General features: G+C 43.1%; 1 protein-coding gene across 9 annotated transcripts in view; it reads left to right on the top strand.

Annotated features, from left to right (window-relative positions):
- The window catches only part of tnikb (TRAF2 and NCK interacting kinase b), a 90451-nt gene that overhangs the window by 48698 nt on the left and 22341 nt on the right, over positions 1–19412 (top strand). For 4 of the 9 annotated variants that reach the window (XM_072690449.1, XM_072690463.1, XM_072690441.1 and 1 more), the window contains exons 8-19: positions 1464–1518; positions 2127–2205; positions 4218–4393; positions 4729–4795; positions 4892–5090; positions 8560–8676; positions 12159–12245; positions 14206–14397; positions 15428–15754; positions 18435–18599; positions 18710–18955; positions 19287–19396. In XM_072690449.1, coding sequence (XP_072546550.1) covers positions 1464–1518; positions 2127–2205; positions 4218–4393; positions 4729–4795; positions 4892–5090; positions 8560–8676; positions 12159–12245; positions 14206–14397; positions 15428–15754; positions 18435–18599; positions 18710–18955; positions 19287–19396 — 1820 coding nt within the window. The remainder of the gene's footprint in view (positions 1–1463; positions 1519–2126; positions 2206–4217; positions 4394–4728; positions 4796–4891; positions 5091–8559; positions 8677–12158; positions 12246–14205; positions 14398–15427; positions 15755–18434; positions 18600–18709; positions 18956–19286; positions 19397–19412) is intronic. The other 5 variants (XM_072690487.1, XM_072690481.1, XM_072690502.1 and 2 more) reach the window with 3 other exon arrangements.

Raw genomic sequence — 19412 nt, 5'->3', positions numbered from 1 at the left:
TGTCTGAGAGCGACTGAGTGGGTTAATTTGCATGAAAGTTCTCAGTAGATCTCACCAAAAAAAGGGAGCGGTAAGACAATTGTAAAGCAAGAATTGTCATCATACAAACTCTCGTCTAAACACGAGACAGATTAAAAAGTCCAATTAACATGATTTACCACTTTCCCCAGATGCAGTTGATCAGCCAAGACATGTTTGGTATCTGAAGTTTGCTTCTGTAGTTTAGAAAAAGAGAGGCCAGGCTGATGAACTAAAAACACGTCACTCAACCCACTCAAAACACGTCCAGATCTCTGATTGTTTAGCCCAGTTCAGTGTAGTTTAGAACGCGGTATAACTCACAACCCTAGTCCTGGAGGCACCTTACCCTGCACCTTTCCCAGCTCCCAACACATCCGATTAAACTAATCAGCTCATTAACAAGCCCTTTCAGAGTCGCATGAAGTGTGTTAGAGCAGGGAATCCACTGACATGTGCAGGTCAGGGTGCTCCAGAGAGACACTGACTTAGACTTTAGTCTATAAATGTAAAAATGAACATCTCCACAAAACTGGAGCAGCCATTCCAAATAACCGTTTCAGTTTCACTTTAAAAGGTCTGTCCTTAAAGAAGGTTTTACTAACTCTTTTGTTTTATGTATATTTTGTAATATATTTCTGAAGCAAAAAATTTAAAAATGGCATGTATTAGTTGAGCTTGACAGTTGATGAGGTGACAGTCTAAGTTCAGTGGTTGTCCGCAGCATTAGCCTTAGAGGTTGGACTGCAGTAACGGCTGTGATACGAAGCTGCGTTATTAGTCAGTATCTAAAACCGAACCCAACTAAGAGCTGTAGAAAAGACCAGTCACTTTATACGTGTTCCTTTTTGACCTTTTACATGCAAGCTTTTCAACAGTAACCCACCCCCTTAATGGGACACCAATATGTATCCCAGTGGTTGTGTAGCGTTGTGGTTAACAGTACCGTCTTTTCCCCAATGCCATACGTTAGTTCAATTTCCCCGGTCAGGCAAGCTTACTACGCTACTCTAATAAGAGTCCTTGTGCAGGACTCTTAATGCTACATGCATTACTGCTAATGCTCACCTGCATGTATAACTCTTAAAAAGATAGTTTTGCAAATCTTTTCTGATAGATTTCTGAAGCAAAAAAATGTCATGTATTTGATAAGTCCAGTGTTTGTTAGCCTAGCATCTGCCATTTAAAATGAAAGTTGCTTTTCATGTGTTGCTTGCTATCTGATAATCAGGTTGACTGCATTTGTGGTAAGTCATTAATCATGTGATTTCTTTCTTTAATGTGAATTATTATTCAGTGGTTTGAGTTCAGCCAGCAATTGAGTAGTTGTGACAGATGTAGGATGTTTGTGTGTTTAGGTGTGCTTGCATGAGTTCTGCCAAGCTGTAAGTATGGGTAGATCTTTTTCTTTCTCTGTGTGATCAGATTTCTGCTCTGTGTTTCAGAGTGATCTGTGGTCTCTGGGGATCACAGCTATTGAGATGGCTGAAGGAGCTCCTCGTAAGTTTCCCACATTGCACCTGTGTTTAAGCACTTTTAAGGCGGTTTAAGCAAATAAGTGCAGTTGTCCTACCAAACTATAATGTGATCAGTCGGCTAAAGCATATTTGGTGTCTGAAGGTTGCTAGTACAGTTTTTTCCTAGAGCCACAAGGCTAATGAACTAAAACTAGCAATCGTGTAAGCCTATAAGCGTGTAGCCCACCTAACAATACTATGCAAGGATCTCAGTTAACTCATGATATCTATAAAACTGACTGAAGTAATTCTGAAATTTAGGCTTCAATCTTTTTTTACTACTACCGTTCTGCAACAGACAGGTTTGCTAAATAAAGATATGTCATGCAGTGTCCGAAACCACATAAACAAGGTGGTTTAAGATGCTTATCACCTTTTTTTTTGAGGCAAGTGTATGAAGATGTATGCATGCATTTAGCCCTGTGCTCTTAGGTTGCTGCATCTTTAATTTCAGTTTCAGTGCAAAACTAAAGACACCAAACATGACTTGGTTATGATGGGCTAGTGAATTAAATATTTTTAAAATGTGTTTTTTGTCCAAAAAAGGACCTAACCATCATCTGACCAACATCTCTCTCTGTCTATATCTAGCTCTGTGTGATATGCACCCCATGCGAGCTCTGTTCCTTATTCCCAGAAACCCTGCTCCTCGACTCAAGTCAAAGAAGTGGTGAGTCTCTCGTCCCCAGATCTCTTATTATATTAGAGATCTCCTCACCTATTTTACCATTCTTAAAAAAAGCTTAGCTTGAATGCTGAGAGTGAGGAACCCACGGTTATATTTAATTTGCTGATCTGGGATCAGATTGCAAGAATTTAAAAGACAGATTTCGCTGGTCTACAGTCTGGTTCAGACAGGTCTACAGTCGGATTCAGACAGATTTTGCTGGTCTACAGTCAGATTCAGACAGATTTTGCTGGTCTACTGTTGGGTTCAGACAGATTTTGCTGGTCTACGGTCTGGTTCAGACAGATTTTGTTGGACTACAGTCTGGTTCAGACAGATTTTGCTGGTCTACAGTCGGGTTCAGACAGATTTTGTTGGACTACAGTCTGGTTCAGACAGATTTTGCTGGTCTACAGTCGGGTTCAGACAGATTTTGTTGGTCTACAGTCGGGTTTAGGCAGATTTTGTTGGTCTACAGTCGGGTTCAGAAAGATTTTGTTGGACTACAGTCTGGTTCAGACAGATTTTGCTGGTCTACAGTCGGGTTCAGACAGATTTTGTTGGTCTACAGTCGGGTTCAGAAAGATTTTGCTGGTCAACAGTCGGGTTCAGGCAGATTTTGTTGGTCTATGTTCTGGTTCAGACAGATTTTGTTGGTCTACAGTCTGGTTCAGAAAGATTTTGCTGGTCTATGGTCGGGTTCAGACAGATTTCTTTGGTCTACAGTCGGGTTCCGACAGATTTTCTTGGTTTGCGGTCTGGTTCGGACAGATTTTGTTGGTCTGCTGTCTGGTTCGGACAGATTTTGCTGGTCTACAGTCTGGTTCAGATTTTGCTGGTCTGCAGTCTGGTTCAGACAGATTTTGCTGGTCTGGTCGGGTTCAGACAGATTTTCTGGTCTACAGTCTGGTTCAGATTTTGCTGGTCTGCAGTCTGGTTCAGACAGATTTTGCTGGTCTATGGTCGGGTTCAGACAGATTTTGCTGGTCTATGGTCGGGTTCAGACAGATTTTGTTGGTCTGTGGTCTGGTTCGGACAGATTTTGCTGATGTACAGTCGGGTTCATACAGATTTTGCTGGTCTATAGTCGGGTTCAGACAGATTATGTTGGTCTACAGTCTGGTTCATACAGATTTTGCTGGTCTATAGTCGGGTTCAGACAGATTATGTTGGTCTACAGTCTGGTTCAGACAGATTTTGCTGGTCTACAGTCTGGTTCAGACGGATTGCAAGAATTTAAAAGACAGATTTCGCTGGTCTACAGTCTGGTTCAGACAGGTCTATGGTTCAGACAGATTATGTTGGTCTACAGTCTGGTTCATACAGATTTTGCTGGTCTACAGTCGGCTTCCGACAGATTTCGCTGGTCTACAGCTGGTTTCAGAATTTTGGTCAGCTATAGTTGAGTCTTTAGACAGACCGCATGCTACTCCATGACCTTGTTTGTTTTAGCAAGTCAAGAAGCTGTCTTATTCCTGTAGAGAATGTTGTTTTTAGAGCAGACATGTTTGGATGATTGATGGGATTATGACTCCTGATCAAGGTGTTCTTGTTAGCCTGTGAGAAGCTGTCACTCACTGTAGACACCACATGTGGAAAATCTACTCTTACTGTAGTTTAATACCATTATAATGAGGCTTTCTTGCCCCCAAAAAACGCACACATGATCTTCTGTTGCTCTTTATGTTTCCCCTTATTTGTCTTTATGCTGAGACAGTAACAGGGTTTGCCTTTTATCAGTAGGCTTGTTAGTGTCGCTGTCAGTGAAGAAGCGTCTGTAACTGACTCCTGCTAATGTAGATTAGAGTTGCGATGTTCCGCTGACGGATTTTGACTCGCTGCCTTCGAAGTTGTTGTTTTGGTTTTAGTTGGTTGTCCTTGATTTACCCTCCTGGGTGTCGATTAAACAAATCAAAGTGCCTGTGAAAGACATCAGCATGTTTATAGATAAAGGGAAACCGTTACAAGGAGACGATTTTATCTAGCTTTATCTGTCTTATTGGCTTTCTTAACAGGTCGAAGAAGTTCCAGTCATTCATTGACAGCTGTCTGGTGAAGAACCACACGCAGAGACCCAGCACAGAGCAGCTGCTCAAACACCCCTTCATCCGGGACCTGACCAACGAGCGGCAGGTCCGCATTCAGCTTAAAGACCATATTGACCGCACCAAGAAGAAAAGAGGAGAGAGGGGTGAGTGAGTGGGCCTTAGAGGGTCTGTTTGAGTAGAATGCAATAGCATTCTGTGACATGCTGTTCCTTACTCATTAGCATTAGCATTGCTAAAGCATGAGCATTAACCATGAACAGTGAACGGTTGCCACTTGCGTAAAAGTGGAAAATTACTCTAGCCATAACCATTAACTCGTGACAGCACAGACGAGCGTGAAATCTTCCAGAACTTAGAGGGTGTTTATAGTTTATAGTAAATTCTAAGCATCTCATACAAAGCATACACATTCATACAAAATGATATTCCTATGTAGCTAGTGAGCAGTTAACGCTCACAAACGCCTTGTGTTTCACAGATGAGACAGAATACGAGTACAGCGGCAGTGAGGAAGAAGAGGAGGAACGGGACATCGGGGAGCCCAGGTAGAGCAAACCGTCCCATACGTGTTCGTATGTGTCTGGGTGTACATTCTGCACTGTGACTGTGAATGTTGTGACACACCTGCGGCCCATCCACAGCTCCATCATCAACATCCCCGGTGAGTCCACTCTGAGGCGGGACTTCCTGCGGCTGCAGCTGGCCAACAAAGAGCGCTCGGAGGCGCTGCGGCGACAGCAACTGGAGCAGCAGCAGAATGAAGAGCACAAGCGCCAGTTGCTGGCCGAGAGACAGAAGCGCATTGAGGAACAGAAGGAGCAGAGGAGGAGGCTGGAGGAGGTAGGTGGAAGGGGGCACTACGACAGGGGTTCCTCATGCCCATCCTGGAGACATTGACAATATGCACAGTTAGATTCTTGCTCTCTGCTACTTTTAGGGGAAGAAAATGAACCACTTCTCTGCATGATCAGGACTGTGAGTGCTGTATGCATCAGCAGTGGTGTACCCATAACAGTGTAAACAGGCTTTTATTTTCTGGCAGGGGTTGAACTGCAGTAAGTGCTATGATAAGTAGCTACGTTATTAGTCAGTCTCTGAAACAGAATCGAACCAAGAGCTGTAGAAAAGACTAGTCACTTCACATGTACCCCCTTCATGGGGCACCTACGCTAATCCAAGTGGTTGCGTAGCCTAGTGCTTAACAATACTGTCTTCCCCAAGGCAGACTTAAGTCCTGATCAGGCAAGCTCACCACGCTACACTTCTAAGAGTTTGTGTGCAAGACACGGTACAGATGATCATGAATCAAACGTAAGTCACTCTGTATAAGAGCATCAGCTGAACACCATAAAGGTAAATGTATCTATGTGCAAGTTTTCAGCCTATTCGAAAGACCTGATTTCAGTTTTTCTCAGAAAAAACTTTTTTTTCAACCATAAAATAACGCCTTTAAAATCATTATAATGGTACATTGATGTCTAATAACGTGGCATGACAGCTCCAGGGGTTGTGTGGGTTCGAACCTTGCTCCGGTCTCTGTCTGAGGACTTTGATGTGTTTCCTTCATGTTTGCGAGGATTTAGTATGTATGGTAACCTGCGATGAACTGGTACCCTGTCCAGGAGGTATTCCTGCCTTTTATCCAGTCATTCCAGGTGTATCTCTTAGCTTTTCAACAAAGGCATGTGTACAGCTGTCCATGAGGGGAAGCTCAATGCATGATTTGTCTTTACAGCAGTGCAGTAAAAGTGTGTTACACTCCGCAGCACTCTGTAGAGAGAGCCCAGGAGCAAACAATACCAATTCTGGCATAATTCACATGCATGGTGCTGCTAAAAAGCTGCAGAATTATACTCGGACAGTCAGGCAAAAATCTTTCCATTGAGATCACCATTGATGGCTCATTTCTTCCAGGAGTCTGTAACTAAAAGCTAAACTCATAACAAAGCTACAGCCCCTTTAAGAAGCCCCTCATGGGCTGGGTTACAAAACATGCAAAGCCTAGACATCTCAGACCTGGGGACCCAGTGAAAAAATGTCTGTACCTTTTCCGTAGAGGCTTTCTTTAACACTGTGCTGCAGTATGAATGGAGCGTAGCTCATCAGCTCATAAAAATACAGTCCCCTCTAAAATGATTCCTCTGTGGCACACAGCAGGGGTTCTAATACACACCATGCTAGACGTCTCCCTCTATGTGTGTGTGTGTGTGTGATGGTCCCACGATGCGACTCTGGCTCTTTAATGTCCCCAGTCAGAGATATTTCACGATCATCACAGAGGAATGTTACCTAATGTCTTCAAATAAAGTGAATGGAGAGACGTCTTCAAAGAGAGAGAGACAGTGGGAGAGGGTGGTTACAGCTAGAGGGAGTTGGGTTGGCGCAGTGGCTGCTCAGCTCAGTGCTGTAGAGGTTTCTCAGCAGGGGGAGGCAGTGTAGAATCTGACTGGATGAATGGGGCCTGTCCCTCAGCTCTTCTCTCATGGCGTACCTCCCCCGGTTGCTTGCCTGTCATTCTGCCACGCTTCAGCACGCCGCCTGTCACGAGCCCCAGCTGGAGAAAGGCCACTCAGCATGGCTGCCTGACCCTGTCGCTCTGTCACTCGCACTGCCATCTGCTGGTGTGGGAGCAGAACTGCGGTTTTCAATACTGTGGAAATGCTACACTAGAAACCAGTCCCGCTGTGTAAGACAGCTTGTAAGCCTGGCCAGGTAGGTTTAAAAAACTGCTGAACCATTTGACTGGCATGCAAAACAAGCACCGAAAGAGCCTGCAGGGCAACGGATCTGCGACAAAAACAAGCTCACATTAAATGAAGTGGCACACCAGTCAGCACACACCGCAGATATCTTGTTTATGTGCTACTGACAGCTTCAGACAATTTTCAAAAGCCAGATCATGACGGAAAGTTGTGCTGATTTTAACATCCAGTTGTCATCAGACAGTATCTGTGCTTCTGTGGGCATGAGGGTCTGAGGCTGAAAAGTGCTAAAGTTCGACAAAAGCTGTTCTGCAGTGCATACCTCCCACCTCAAACTGCAGCATCTGCCTCTATGTTAACCCATAATAGCAAGCTTCTCTTAAAAAAAAGAAAGCATATTGACTAGTTGGCTCATAAGTTAATGACTCGTCTATTAGTTGCAATTAATAGTCTAATGCGTACATGATCCAACCATGTCCAGTTGTTAAGTAATGTCAATTAGACATTGATACTAACATTGTAAAACACTGTTATCTATTAATGTATGAACAATATTCAAGCTCCACGATTGCTGCTACTGATGTTTTAGTGGATATATTACAGTTATAGCTCCAGTGTAAAGCAGCTATTGTGGAGCTTAAATATTGAGGTGTATCTGAATAGTGGAGCTGGGCAAAGATGACAATCTTTTATTGTATCGTAATACATTTTGTAATTGTGATACCAAATATGAATATCTAAGCATATCAAGGGTATTGGTAGTGCTTAGCTCCAGTGTAAAGCTATACTCAGTGTTCCAGTGTAAAGGTACAGTTATAGCTCCAGTGTAAAGGTATACTCAGTGCTGCCATGTAAAGGTACAGTTATAGCTTCAGTGTAAATGTACAGTCGTAGCTCAAGTGTAAAGCTATACTCAGTGTTCCAGTGTAAAGGTACAGTTATAGCTCCAGTGTAAAGGTACAGTTATACCTCCAGTGTAAATGTACAGTCATAGCTCCAGTGTAAAGCTATACTCAGTGTTCCAGTGTAAAGGTACAGTTATAGCTCCAGTGTAAATGTACAGTCGTAGCTTCAGTGTAAAGCTATACTCAGTGTTCCAGTGTAAAGGTACAGTTATAGCTCCAGTGTAAATGTACAGTCGTAGCTTCAGTGTAAAGCTATACTCAGTGTTCCAGTGTAAAGGTACAGTTATAGCTACAGTGTAAAGGTACAGTTATAGCTCCAGTGTAAAGGTACAGTCAAAGCTCCAGTGTAAAGCTATACTCAGTGCTGCCATGTAAAGGTACAGTTATAGCTCCAATGTAAATGTACAGACGTAGCTTCAGTGTAAAGCTATACTTAGTGCTGCAGTGTAAAGGTACAGTTATAGCTCCAGTGTAAAACTAAAATTGACAATCCAATATAAATCTAAAGAATCAAACTTCAGACACCGGAAAATACTTTTATTTTTTTTTTATTCTTTTTTATTTTTTTTATTTTTTTGTCAAACTATCACTTTAACCGCAGAGTGAAAATAGATGGATTTGGGAAGGGAAACGATCAGTCTGTGCTAGACAGTAGTTTATAGACTGAGGTGTGAAATGTGTGTTCTCATATTGTCCTCACAGCAACAGCGTCGGGAGAGGGAGCTGCGAAAGCAGCAGGAGAGAGAGCAGAGGAGGCGCTATGAGGAGATGGAGCAGCTGCGGAGAGAGGAGGAGAGGAGACACGCCGAGCGGGAGCAGGTACACACACACACACAGACACACACACACACACACAGACATGCACACACGCTCTGACACAGTGATTAGAGTGATGGAGTGTAAATAGATGGCCATTGCTCAACACCCACGTTTACTCACACGAAGGGCATCGCAAAGGAGAAATGGAGAAAAGCACAGTCTGTGCACTCGAACAAACTCCCACTGTTACACTCGCACAGAGAGAGATGAATAGATCAAAACACAAAGCAAGCAGCGATACACACATTCACACAGACTCAGGAGGACATGTTATCTGGGACATGTGCACACTTGCATAAACGGAACATCCATTCTGTGAAAAATGAGCATCCACGCTGCTGAAATATGTGGAGAAACAGCAAGTCTTTACATTTAAAATACGTCAGAAATTTGCCCTTCTAAACACTGCTTCATAGTATTTTATCTGTTGTCCACACACTGCAAGTCTGTGAATGCTTTGAAGGTTGCCCTTGATTACAACAATAAGTGGGCAGTTATATATTAATCAGTGGCTGATTTGAAGCAATTCTAAAGCATACAGTGTGCAAAAGTGCTACTCCTCATATATGTATAATCTACTAGCCTACGTATACATATTAAACAAGTCCCAAGAGTCAATGGTATACTTGTTCTGGGTAGTAAAAATTGCTACTACATTAGGAGAGTATCAAAAAGAGCAGACGGAAAACACAGTCGGTCAGAAAATAAAGGCTGAATAGGATGAATAAAGGGGTGATTAAGATGGAGGCTACGGGTACTGTATATAGCATGACTTTGTGGTCACGTCTGCAAAATATCATCAGCTTTTACTTTGGAAATTAAGCTGCACACAGTCAACACACTCACGCCCTATTGTTTATTATTTATTTTAATGTTGGTTTATTTATTTTTTTTATTCTTTTTTTTTTTTTTTTGGATGACCGAACTAAACACACAAACATACACACACTATATTTACTGTCATAAGTATATGACAGTAAAGCCTTTTAGTTAGATGACCCCCTCATGCACTGTCCCATTACAGACCACTGTGACGTGGAGATGAGTGTTGTTAATGGCCCACTTCCTTACATAAACCCCCCCTCTCTCCTTCATCTGACTCACAGCCCCCTGGGGAGGGGAATGTTCCGCAGGAAGGAATGCATATTTAAAACGTGTTGCTGAAGGAACCACCAACCCCACCGCTCCACTACCCACCACACTTCCCCTCATGCTACATCTGTATAGCTGAACACTGCAGGAGAATACCTCCCCACCTCCTCACCCGCCTCCCTCCCTCCCCCCAGACACAGGGGACTAGGAGAAAGCAATATCGGTGACCTAACTGTTCAGTTCAGTTCTTCAGGAAATGACTCAGATTTCACCACAAGCTGATTGGATTTGAGTATTTTAGTATGATTCAACATAATAAAAAAATACACTGAACGCATAAGTGTTACTGGAGGAAGGATTCACACAGTGCTGCACAAGAAAGGCTGCACAATGTATGGAAACGAGACTCTAAACAACCTCAGTTTTTGTTTGTTTGTTTGTTTTTGCTGCAAGCATCCTGGCATGAGGTTGTAAATGTGAAAAAATGCAAAAACAAACAAATGCAAAAAAAGGTCATAATAATAACAGAGCGGGCCAATCTTTGGCTAAGCCACGCCAATGCTTCTGCATTGTGTTGCACAGCATAAATCACAGAATAATTGCTATATACTATTTCAATCATATTGTACAGGTTTGCAGTGGGATGTAGACCATAACAGCTATTTGCCAGATGATTTTGGACTGTAATGTCTGAAAATGGGCACATAATTAGTGCATACATTATTGACTACCGTTACCATCCTCTATAATCAATCAGAACCTTCCTGGATCAATGCATTTGAGTCACCACCTTCAGATTGATTTTCACAGCCCTGGTGACCCAGTGACTCTGCTGCTGTTTGTGTATAATAGGAGGAAGTGCTCAGTTCCAGTGCACATGTACACACACAGAGGTGTTGAATGAAGAGAGTCATTTTAGTCGAAGTGTGAAATGCAGGCACACATCAGCCCCTCTGCGTCCCACTCATCTCCCTGTCTCATTTTCTCACACACACATGCACACACACTAACCATTTCACAGTCAGGCAGCACTCAGAGCCAGGGTCCGGCTGCCAGAACACTGTAAAGAACACACGCGGTAAAGAACTGAGCTTTAAACCTCTAAAGACACAGTTACATACATACAAAAGCATGTGTTAGTTTTGTATTAATTAAATTAATTACAAACAAGGAATATTCTATACCTTTTTCATTTTCTTTGAAGTGACAAACAAAAAAATGCATATTTACAGAATAACAATTATTAATTATTAATATTATTATTATTACTATTGGATAAGTATTTAATTAACTGTGTATTATTAAATTAATTTAAGAATGATTATATTTAAAATATAAATATAATAATTTATAGACGCATTCATTTATTACCGGAATAACTGTAAATTACATGTAAAATGTACACATTTTCTGTTTGAATGTTAATGTAAATTGAACTGTATTTAAATATTTACATATTGAAGGATTTACATATAAGTAAAATTTTTGCACAATAAAGGTACTTGCTTCAGCAACAGCCTTTATGCAATTGCACTACTCCATAGCTTGTTTCTGCCATTTCTGGGGGGCTTACTACTCCTCTATCCCATGATCAGCTTTGGACATGGTGACCTTTGGATCATACATAACTGCTCCAGATCAGCCCATCGTTGGCAGTGCTTTTCTCTGGGGATTATGAAATATGTGTGTGAAACAGAACGTCTCTGTCAGCAGTGAGCGCACCTTAAAGAAAGGGTGAGGGTATCTGGATACATTTGAGCAAATAATCTGCAATAGAAATAAATGTTCATCCTCTGAACAGTGGCCGTAAAGTAGATGTAGTAAAAAAGTCTCAGTTAATGATCGTCACAACATCCTTGCCTCCATAAACCATCTCATTCAGGGAGAAACCTCCAGCTTCTCTAAATGCCCTCATTTCTCCCTTTAATTTCTTTGAGACTAATGCCTTGTGCTCGTCTTCCTCTTTTCACAACGTCTCTGCACGCCTTTTCTCCAAACTGCCACGTCAAGATGCTCCTCGTACAAAAGCTGATTCTCCAAATGCACTCTTCTTTCACTTCCAATACTCCTCATCCACAATATGCTCGCTTCTCTTGGGCTTCTCTGTCAGTGTAGGTTACAGATGAACTCTGCTTTTGCAGGATCCACCTGTCTTTATATTCATGCGATCTTCTCTATTTTAGGTTCTAATTCTCTACAATAGTCTTTCTCCTTCCTGAAAGTCTGTCCACCTCAATTGCCTTGTGCCTTTCTCTTCTTGTCTCTTTCTGTCTGGTTATTTGTCCCTCTCTCTCTCTCTCTCTCTCTCTCTCATTCTTGCTCTTTTGTTATGCTTCTCTCTCTATCTCTCTCTGTGCTGGGTTCTGCTCTCCTCTGCACGCCGCTGCTAGGAGTATATCCGTCGTCAGCTGGAGGAGGAGCAGAGGCAGTTGGAGATCTTGCAGCAGCAGCTCCTGCAGGAGCAGGCTCTCCTCCTGGTAAACTAACCCCATTCTGACCCTTAACACTAACCGTAACCTTGCATCCTTCCCCTTCTTTTGCATGGGCCTTATTCCAATCCGAGGTAAATGAAGCCCTTATTCTTTTGATCACGTAGCTTACATCTTTCAGAACAGCCCCTTGTGTTTTTGAAATAGTAGCTTTGTAGCAGAAGGAAAGAATACTGCCCACAGTATTCTGCAGCGAGGTTGCGTAAATGTACGCAATTTTAATTTTACACAAAAGTTCACATTCACTAGATTCTACTAGATTTTTGGAGCACTGCTGTAAGGACTTACATTTAGCGACAAGGGCTAAATAGTGAGGTCAAGATGTTGGAGTATCACCACCCCACCTCATCCCTAACCCATCCCAAAAGTATTGGATGGTGCATCATCATTCCAGAGAGCACAGTTCCACTGCTCCACAGCTCAATGCTGGGGGGCTTTATACCCCTCTAGCCCATGCCTGGCATTAGGCATAGTGCCAATAGGTCTATGTTTATCTGCTCCCAAGAGTCTTATTCTATTGGCAATATTTCTCTACGTGGACTGGACAATTTGCACATCTGTGTCAGCAATGCAACTTAAAGTAGCTAAATGCATCTTTTAGGAAGGGGTGTCCATAAACATTTGGACGTTCAATGTCAGTTTGGTTGGGGTGAAAAATGCACCCTATTTACAGCCTGTCTATTTTCGTCACTGATGTTCCTTTTACAGAGGTTATGGGGTGTTGGGATGCCTTCTGTTTGAAGATTGCTCCTCCCTAATGTAAGACTGGACATTTGAGATTTGAGATGTCACATGATTTTGGTCGTATGCCCTCACAGATTGTGTTAACCCATAGATTTATTGACTTTCATTTATTTGAATAAAGCTAAGTTAGGTGTCCCACAATAGGCAGTGTCGCACATTAGGGCAGTTCCCCCTACACCTATACTAATAGAAAAATGGTTCGCCATCATGGAATGTAAAAGTAACTCCTGGACATGTGTAGAATCTCTGCAGTAAAAGTGGGTAGGTGTCCTTAGCGAGAACTTGGTTTCTCTAAATTAAGAATCATGCATTACAGCTGTGGTGGTCTGTAAGGTCCTTTGGTTGAGTGTTCTTTAGCCTGTGTGTGTGTGTGTGTGTGTGTGTGTGTGTGTGTGTGTGTGACTGTCATGCGTTCCCTCTGCAGTGCAGGCAGAGTCTTATCGACCAGGCAGATTGATTTTCGGCAGCCCTGAGGTGATTAGCAGCAGCTCTGTAGCGTGGGCCTCATTGCTGTGGGGAAATTAGATTTAGAGTTGGGAGATAATTGGCTATCAATAGATTTATCTCACACAGCTAATGGGTTTGTATAAAATTGTTTCCCCATAGACGGTGGATGTAGATAAAAAGGCCTCAATTAAAAAGTTTGAGAGGAGCGCAGAAACTGTCCTCGGTCCGCATCCAGTTTGATGATCTGCCTAGCTACCCAGCCGGGATTTAGCGCATTGTTGTGAAGTGCCAGTGGAGAAAGGCAAAGGGATCTATTAGCAGTGCTAAGAGATAGCATCTTTGATTAGCCAGAGAAGCCTTTGGTTTCTGAAAGCCCTGATTTTGCCTTTAAGTTGCCCAAACATCAGTGTGTATCCAAGTATTCTGGAGGCATTGCAGGAATGTCCTAATTTCCTCTTTCAGTTGCGTGTCTGTCTGTCTGCCCACCTTGTAGCCTGTCTGTCTGTCTGACGGACCGATTGATTGTTTCTCCATCTGTCTGACTGTGTTTGTCCATTTTTCTGAATGTCCATCTGTCCATCTACCTGTTTGTCTGACTCTTATATTGGTGTATCTCTCTGTCTGTCTATGTCTGTCTGTCTTTCTATCTGCCCTTTTTGTTTGTCTGTCCATCCATCTACCTGACTATGAGTGTCCCTGTCTACATGCCTGTCTGTTTATTTAGTTATCTAACATGTCTGCATGTCTGTGGGTGCAGGAGTATAAGCGGAAGCAGCTGGAGGAACAGAGGCAGGCAGAGAGGCTGCAGAGGCAGCTCCAGCAGGAAAGAGCGTACCTGGTGTCGCTCCAGCAGCAGCAGCAGCAGGAGCCTCGACCTGCAGACAAGAAACAGCTCTATCACTACAAAGATTCTGTCAACCCCAGCGACAAACCTGCCTGGGCAAAAGAGGTACGGAGGTTGATGCACCTGAAGGAACCTGCTGATGAAATGCAGTGGTTCTGTACTGTGGGGCTGGGCAATGTATCAAAAAAGAAAGTCAAAATATCAGTCTTGCCAAAATTACATTAAGTCTTATCAATTCATTATTGACTGTTATTGATTATTGTCATATACACTTCTTAAGCTCTATGAAAACGGCATGTTAAATTTGATTAATATTTTGAGCCTTTCAATATTTTTACATGGCCAGCTGTCTGAACATTTTTGTTGAGGCTTTCTTTCCCTTACAGCTCGCCAGTCGGAACTGTTGTAAAAAACCTGAAAAAGTTGAGCTTAAAAACAGGACAAAATTGGGTTTTAATAATTAAAGTATAGTTCTGTCACACAAAAATCTTGGTAATGCCAGTAAACCCACTCGTTCATAACTCCCCCTGGTACTAGCAGTGTTCCCGACACAAGGAAGTTAAGGACTTGACACTTGACATATCTCCTCCTCCTCTGATGGAAAGTCAGCCATCGCCTCTTTTCAAACTGCCACCGTAAAGAGAGAGCCGACCAATTGTGCTTTCCTGGACTCCGGCCGCTGATGGCAAAGCGGTATGGCTCAGGATTTAAACTCATGACTCCTGGGCCATAGTGGCAGTGCATTAGGGCGACTGAGCCACTCGGAGCCCCAAAAAGGCAATTTTACAAGAGAAGAAAAATACCTTTTTAACTATCAGTGGAAGTCAGTGGAAAAACATTGAAATCCATCCAAGTCATTCATTCTGTGGGTTCTACCATGTAAAAAACAACTGTCAAATTCACATTATATCAAAAAGTGAAAAACTCCAAAACAATGGAGATACAGGGTTTCTGCATTACAGTGGCAATTAACATTTAATATCGAGCCCTAACATAGAACATTTTTGGCAGTAAAAAGGGTCTGAAATATCTTAATGTGAACCTTTTTCCCTCAATGACAAAGAAAACGCTGCAAGGACACCAATGCCTTCCTTTTAGCACTTAAGTCACATTTGCAATGCCAATTTCTACACAGGTGATGAAGCGAGCTCAAGGTAACTCGCCTCTGCTGCTCCCAAAGAACCAGCACTCTTCTGGACACCCTGAGGAGGCACATGTTTCACGCCTCTCTGACCATACCCCTGGCCACGTCCCGGCCCGCCCCCCCTCCTACCCGGCTGCCGTGCCCTCTCAAAAACAGGGGGAGTGGGCTGAGGTCCAGCTCAGGCAGCTGGGTGCAAACTCCAATGTCCCCAGGATCCGGGTGTCCTGTGAGCCGGATCTGGCCCAGCTTGCGCACCTGTATCCAGGCCAGGAGGGTCGTGGCCGCAGCCCCGGCCGCTCCTTTGCAAGAGACAGTGAGGTAGAGAGACAGATGCCTTTGTCTGTCAGTGGCATTGTTTACACTTGGCATTAAACAGCGTCCCGTGCCTGAATGTTGCCCATATACAGCATTTTCAACATCGGATGTGATCGGATTGTGTTTGTAACTGGTTGTCCTGATTTCAGGGATGTACTTACACATGTTGTGATCAGCTCTGTGTGTAATCCGAGCACAGTGCAGGTTGCTTTGCGAAGGACAGTACATTCACTGTCCTTCACAACTCATGCATGAAACTATGTGAAGTGATGCCAGTGCGCAGACTTGAAAGCAGTGGGCTTCAGTTGACGTACCAGTGCTCCACCCACAAACATGTTCTTTTGTAGCAAGCACTGCGAAGCTGAGCAGCAGAATGTTATAATTTAACTGACAAACTGTAGCACCCTTTATAACGTAAGGTTTACAGTGTAAAATGCTGTGTTTCCCAACTGAACTACAGTGCTGTAGCTAATCAAAACTATGAAAAGTTTACCCTATGCTAACATTAGCTTGGTTACACAACGGCAGTTCAACTGCATGTTGGCCATGTGGAACCATCTCACAGTTTCTCTCTTGTCTCTATTAGACAAGTGATAATGACGGTCTATGCCAACTATCAAAGGGCTTACAGCACCTCCAGGTGCCACAGGCTAGATTTCAGATTTCTGCTCAATATGCAGAATACAGCAAATCCTGTATCTGTATTTAAAAGGTTTATATTTAAAGCAAAAATCCCTGGAATTCCCTGCAAGCATTTGGACAGCTTTAACATGGGGAATTCACGGCATCCACTGCACCATAACTGTCACTTGCTTATTTGAGGAAACACTGTAGGCCGAATTTTGTTCCACTGTCTTTGCCGTGAGACTCGTGCTGCATTTTGGTACATGTTAAGCCCATATAGAGAATTCTGCTGTTCTGAGTGCATTCTGAGTGCATTGTGGGAGATTGCAGTGCCCTCAAATCGAGTTTGAATTCCACTTTGCGATTCAGACACTCAAAAGAGAAATGGTCGCCATCCTCATTAGTGCCCTAAAATGTAAATTAGGGATCCATTTTGGGAGTAGGATTGCCTAAATTCTGTTCAGCTTGTCCAACCTAGCAACAGTATCTGTCAAAAGAATGCATTTGTGGGAGGGGCACATAAGGAACATCACTTACCAGCAAGTTCAGATACACATTCTGTGCTGTGAGGATCTGAGGATCATTTCAGATCACAGCGATCATGTTATTGCCAAGTGTAAACAAAGCCTGTATGCTAAGCAAGCCGGTCATGACAGTCTTAACACCTTCGGTCATGATGGGAATTTCTACGAGCCCGATCATGCTTCTTTTTTGAATGGGCTGCCTGTGGGGAGATATTTCTGACTTTCTTCCATATCCCTCTCTGCTCATTTTGGGGTCTTTTGGATGATTCCTCTGGGAACAGCCTGTCCTCCTTTACCATCCTCCTGTCCAGAGCCTATAGCAGCCACTCCTACACAGTGTGTTGGTTTGGTGTGTACAGAGCTTGTTTTCGGATACTCTTTAGCTGCTTCTTCTATCATTTCCTCTCCGTAATCTCACCTCTTCTTATGCTCCAACGAAAGGCTGGTGGTCTGATGAAAATGGGGTTTTGAGTGTGTGGGCTTCAAAACGAGAGTGGGATTCGGGTGTGTAATGAGAATTAATGCTGAAGATAATGTGGAAGTGAGCTTAATTAGCTCGAGTTTAGGAATGTCACTATCGATTATATTAGTAATAGAGTAATGTATTGCTTATTTGGAAGATTAATCGAGTAATCAGATTTGGTAAAAGTCTTTATAAATGTGCTAATAATGGCTGTCAGTACATCAGTTTATTAAGACATACACACCAGATTCACACAGACTGTTTTAATATAGCACACACATCTTCTCTGTTGACTAACGGGAATGAAAAATGGTCGATAACTCTGCTTTTTCTCTCCTCATAATAGCACCCTTTGTTTTCTTCTGTCCTCAATTGAGAAGCCTGTATTGACATTTTTGCTAATACCTTCAGACAGCAGATGCAAGAAACACTGTCATTATTCTGTACAGACAACGCTGTCCAAGCTTGACCTTTGTCAGTGTTTTCCTCAATGATATGAAAAGTTGTACGGCCCAAGACTCTGCCCTTTAGTCTGCTTTGTCTTCCTGTTAATGAGCTAAATATACTTTTGTCCCTTCATCAAGAAAAGCTCATGTCAGAGTCATGTAATTAGACACTGATCATTTGAGTGTTTCCTTGGCCTTTTCAAAAGACATGACAGAGCCAGATTATGGTGCTTTTAGCTGTATTAGGCACTCATTTTAAAGAGGTCTAATTCTGAACATATCCAAGAACAAGAGCATCCTTGAGGAACTTTTACGGGTTCTTCAATTTGGAACTGTGGAGGAACCTCTTCAGGTGCTTTTGCAGAACCTTCAATGAAAGGTTTTTAGAAGAAAAGGGTTCCTTGAAGGTTCCTTAAAGCACATCCACAGTTTTAAATTGAATAACCCCTAAAAAGGAACCCCTTAAAGTTCCTTAAGGTACTCAAATTAGAAACATCTGACCAGTCAAAGCAGGGTTTTCTTTCACTAACATGGGACTGGGTGTAAGGTATAAGGACTTATACTGAGGTGTAAGGACAGTGCATTTCAGTTCAAATACCCTACAGCTGATTTTGCCTGTCGTCCAGGTGGAGGAGCGCTCCAAGCTGAACCGACAGAGTTCTCCAGCCCTGCAGCACAAAGTGGCCAATCGAATCTCTGACCCTTCGCTGCCCCCTCGCTCCGAGTCTTTCAGCAGTGGCGGCATTCAGCAGGCCCGCACCCCACCCATGCACCGCTCCGTCGAGCCCCAGGTACAGTCTTACCGATGTGAGAATCTCGGGATCTCATGTCAACTGGTCGTAGGTTTGTCCCCTATAAAGTCAGATGTTGATCTGACCTTTATCTGATCTGGCTTCTACAGATGGCTCACTTGGTCTCGGTCAAGTCTCACGGCTCCTCAATGACAGGCTCCCAGTCGCTGCATGATCAGTCTTCCCAGGGCGTCTCTGCCTTCCAGGAGAGCCTCTCGCCCCACCGGCCCCCGATGCCCCGCCAGAACTCTGACCCCACCTCAGAGACGCCCATGCCACCGCCCCGCGTCACAAGCCGGGATGAGAAGTTCGATCGTAGCTCATGGCTGAGACAGGAAGACGAAGTTCCACCCAAGGTAGGTCTGAGTGACACAGTATAGAAAGATATATTTCTGTACTATTTGAATACGATTAATAAATACTGATAATTGGTATGTGTGGTAATGCTCTGTTAAATAAATTGCCAGGGGAGCTCTACTGACACAAGTGTAGATAATAAAAACTCCTGTGGGAGAACAGAAAATCAAACAGTTGGTTTTGGAGTGACAGAAAGCGAATACAGTGTTTTTTTGGAGCTGTGGTACCCTCTAGCTATACTTGCAGTAGTTTAGTTAGCTAGCTAAAAGTGGCAGACAACAAAGTACAGGCTTTATTATATGTGGTTTCTGTAACATTCTCTGTTTTCAGGTTCCACAGAGGACCACCTCTATATCTCCTGCTCTGGTAAGGAAGAACTCTCCTGGGAATGGACCAGGAGGTCTTGGGCCAAGACCTGGTTCTCATCTCATCCGAGCCAGGTACAAACAAATTACT

Source organism: Salminus brasiliensis, chromosome 1, assembly GCF_030463535.1.
Source record: "Salminus brasiliensis chromosome 1, fSalBra1.hap2, whole genome shotgun sequence".
Taxonomy (NCBI): domain Eukaryota; kingdom Metazoa; phylum Chordata; class Actinopteri; order Characiformes; family Bryconidae; genus Salminus; species Salminus brasiliensis.
The sequence above is the reverse complement of the archived record's forward strand: the minus strand, read 5'-3'. Positions and strand labels throughout refer to the sequence as shown.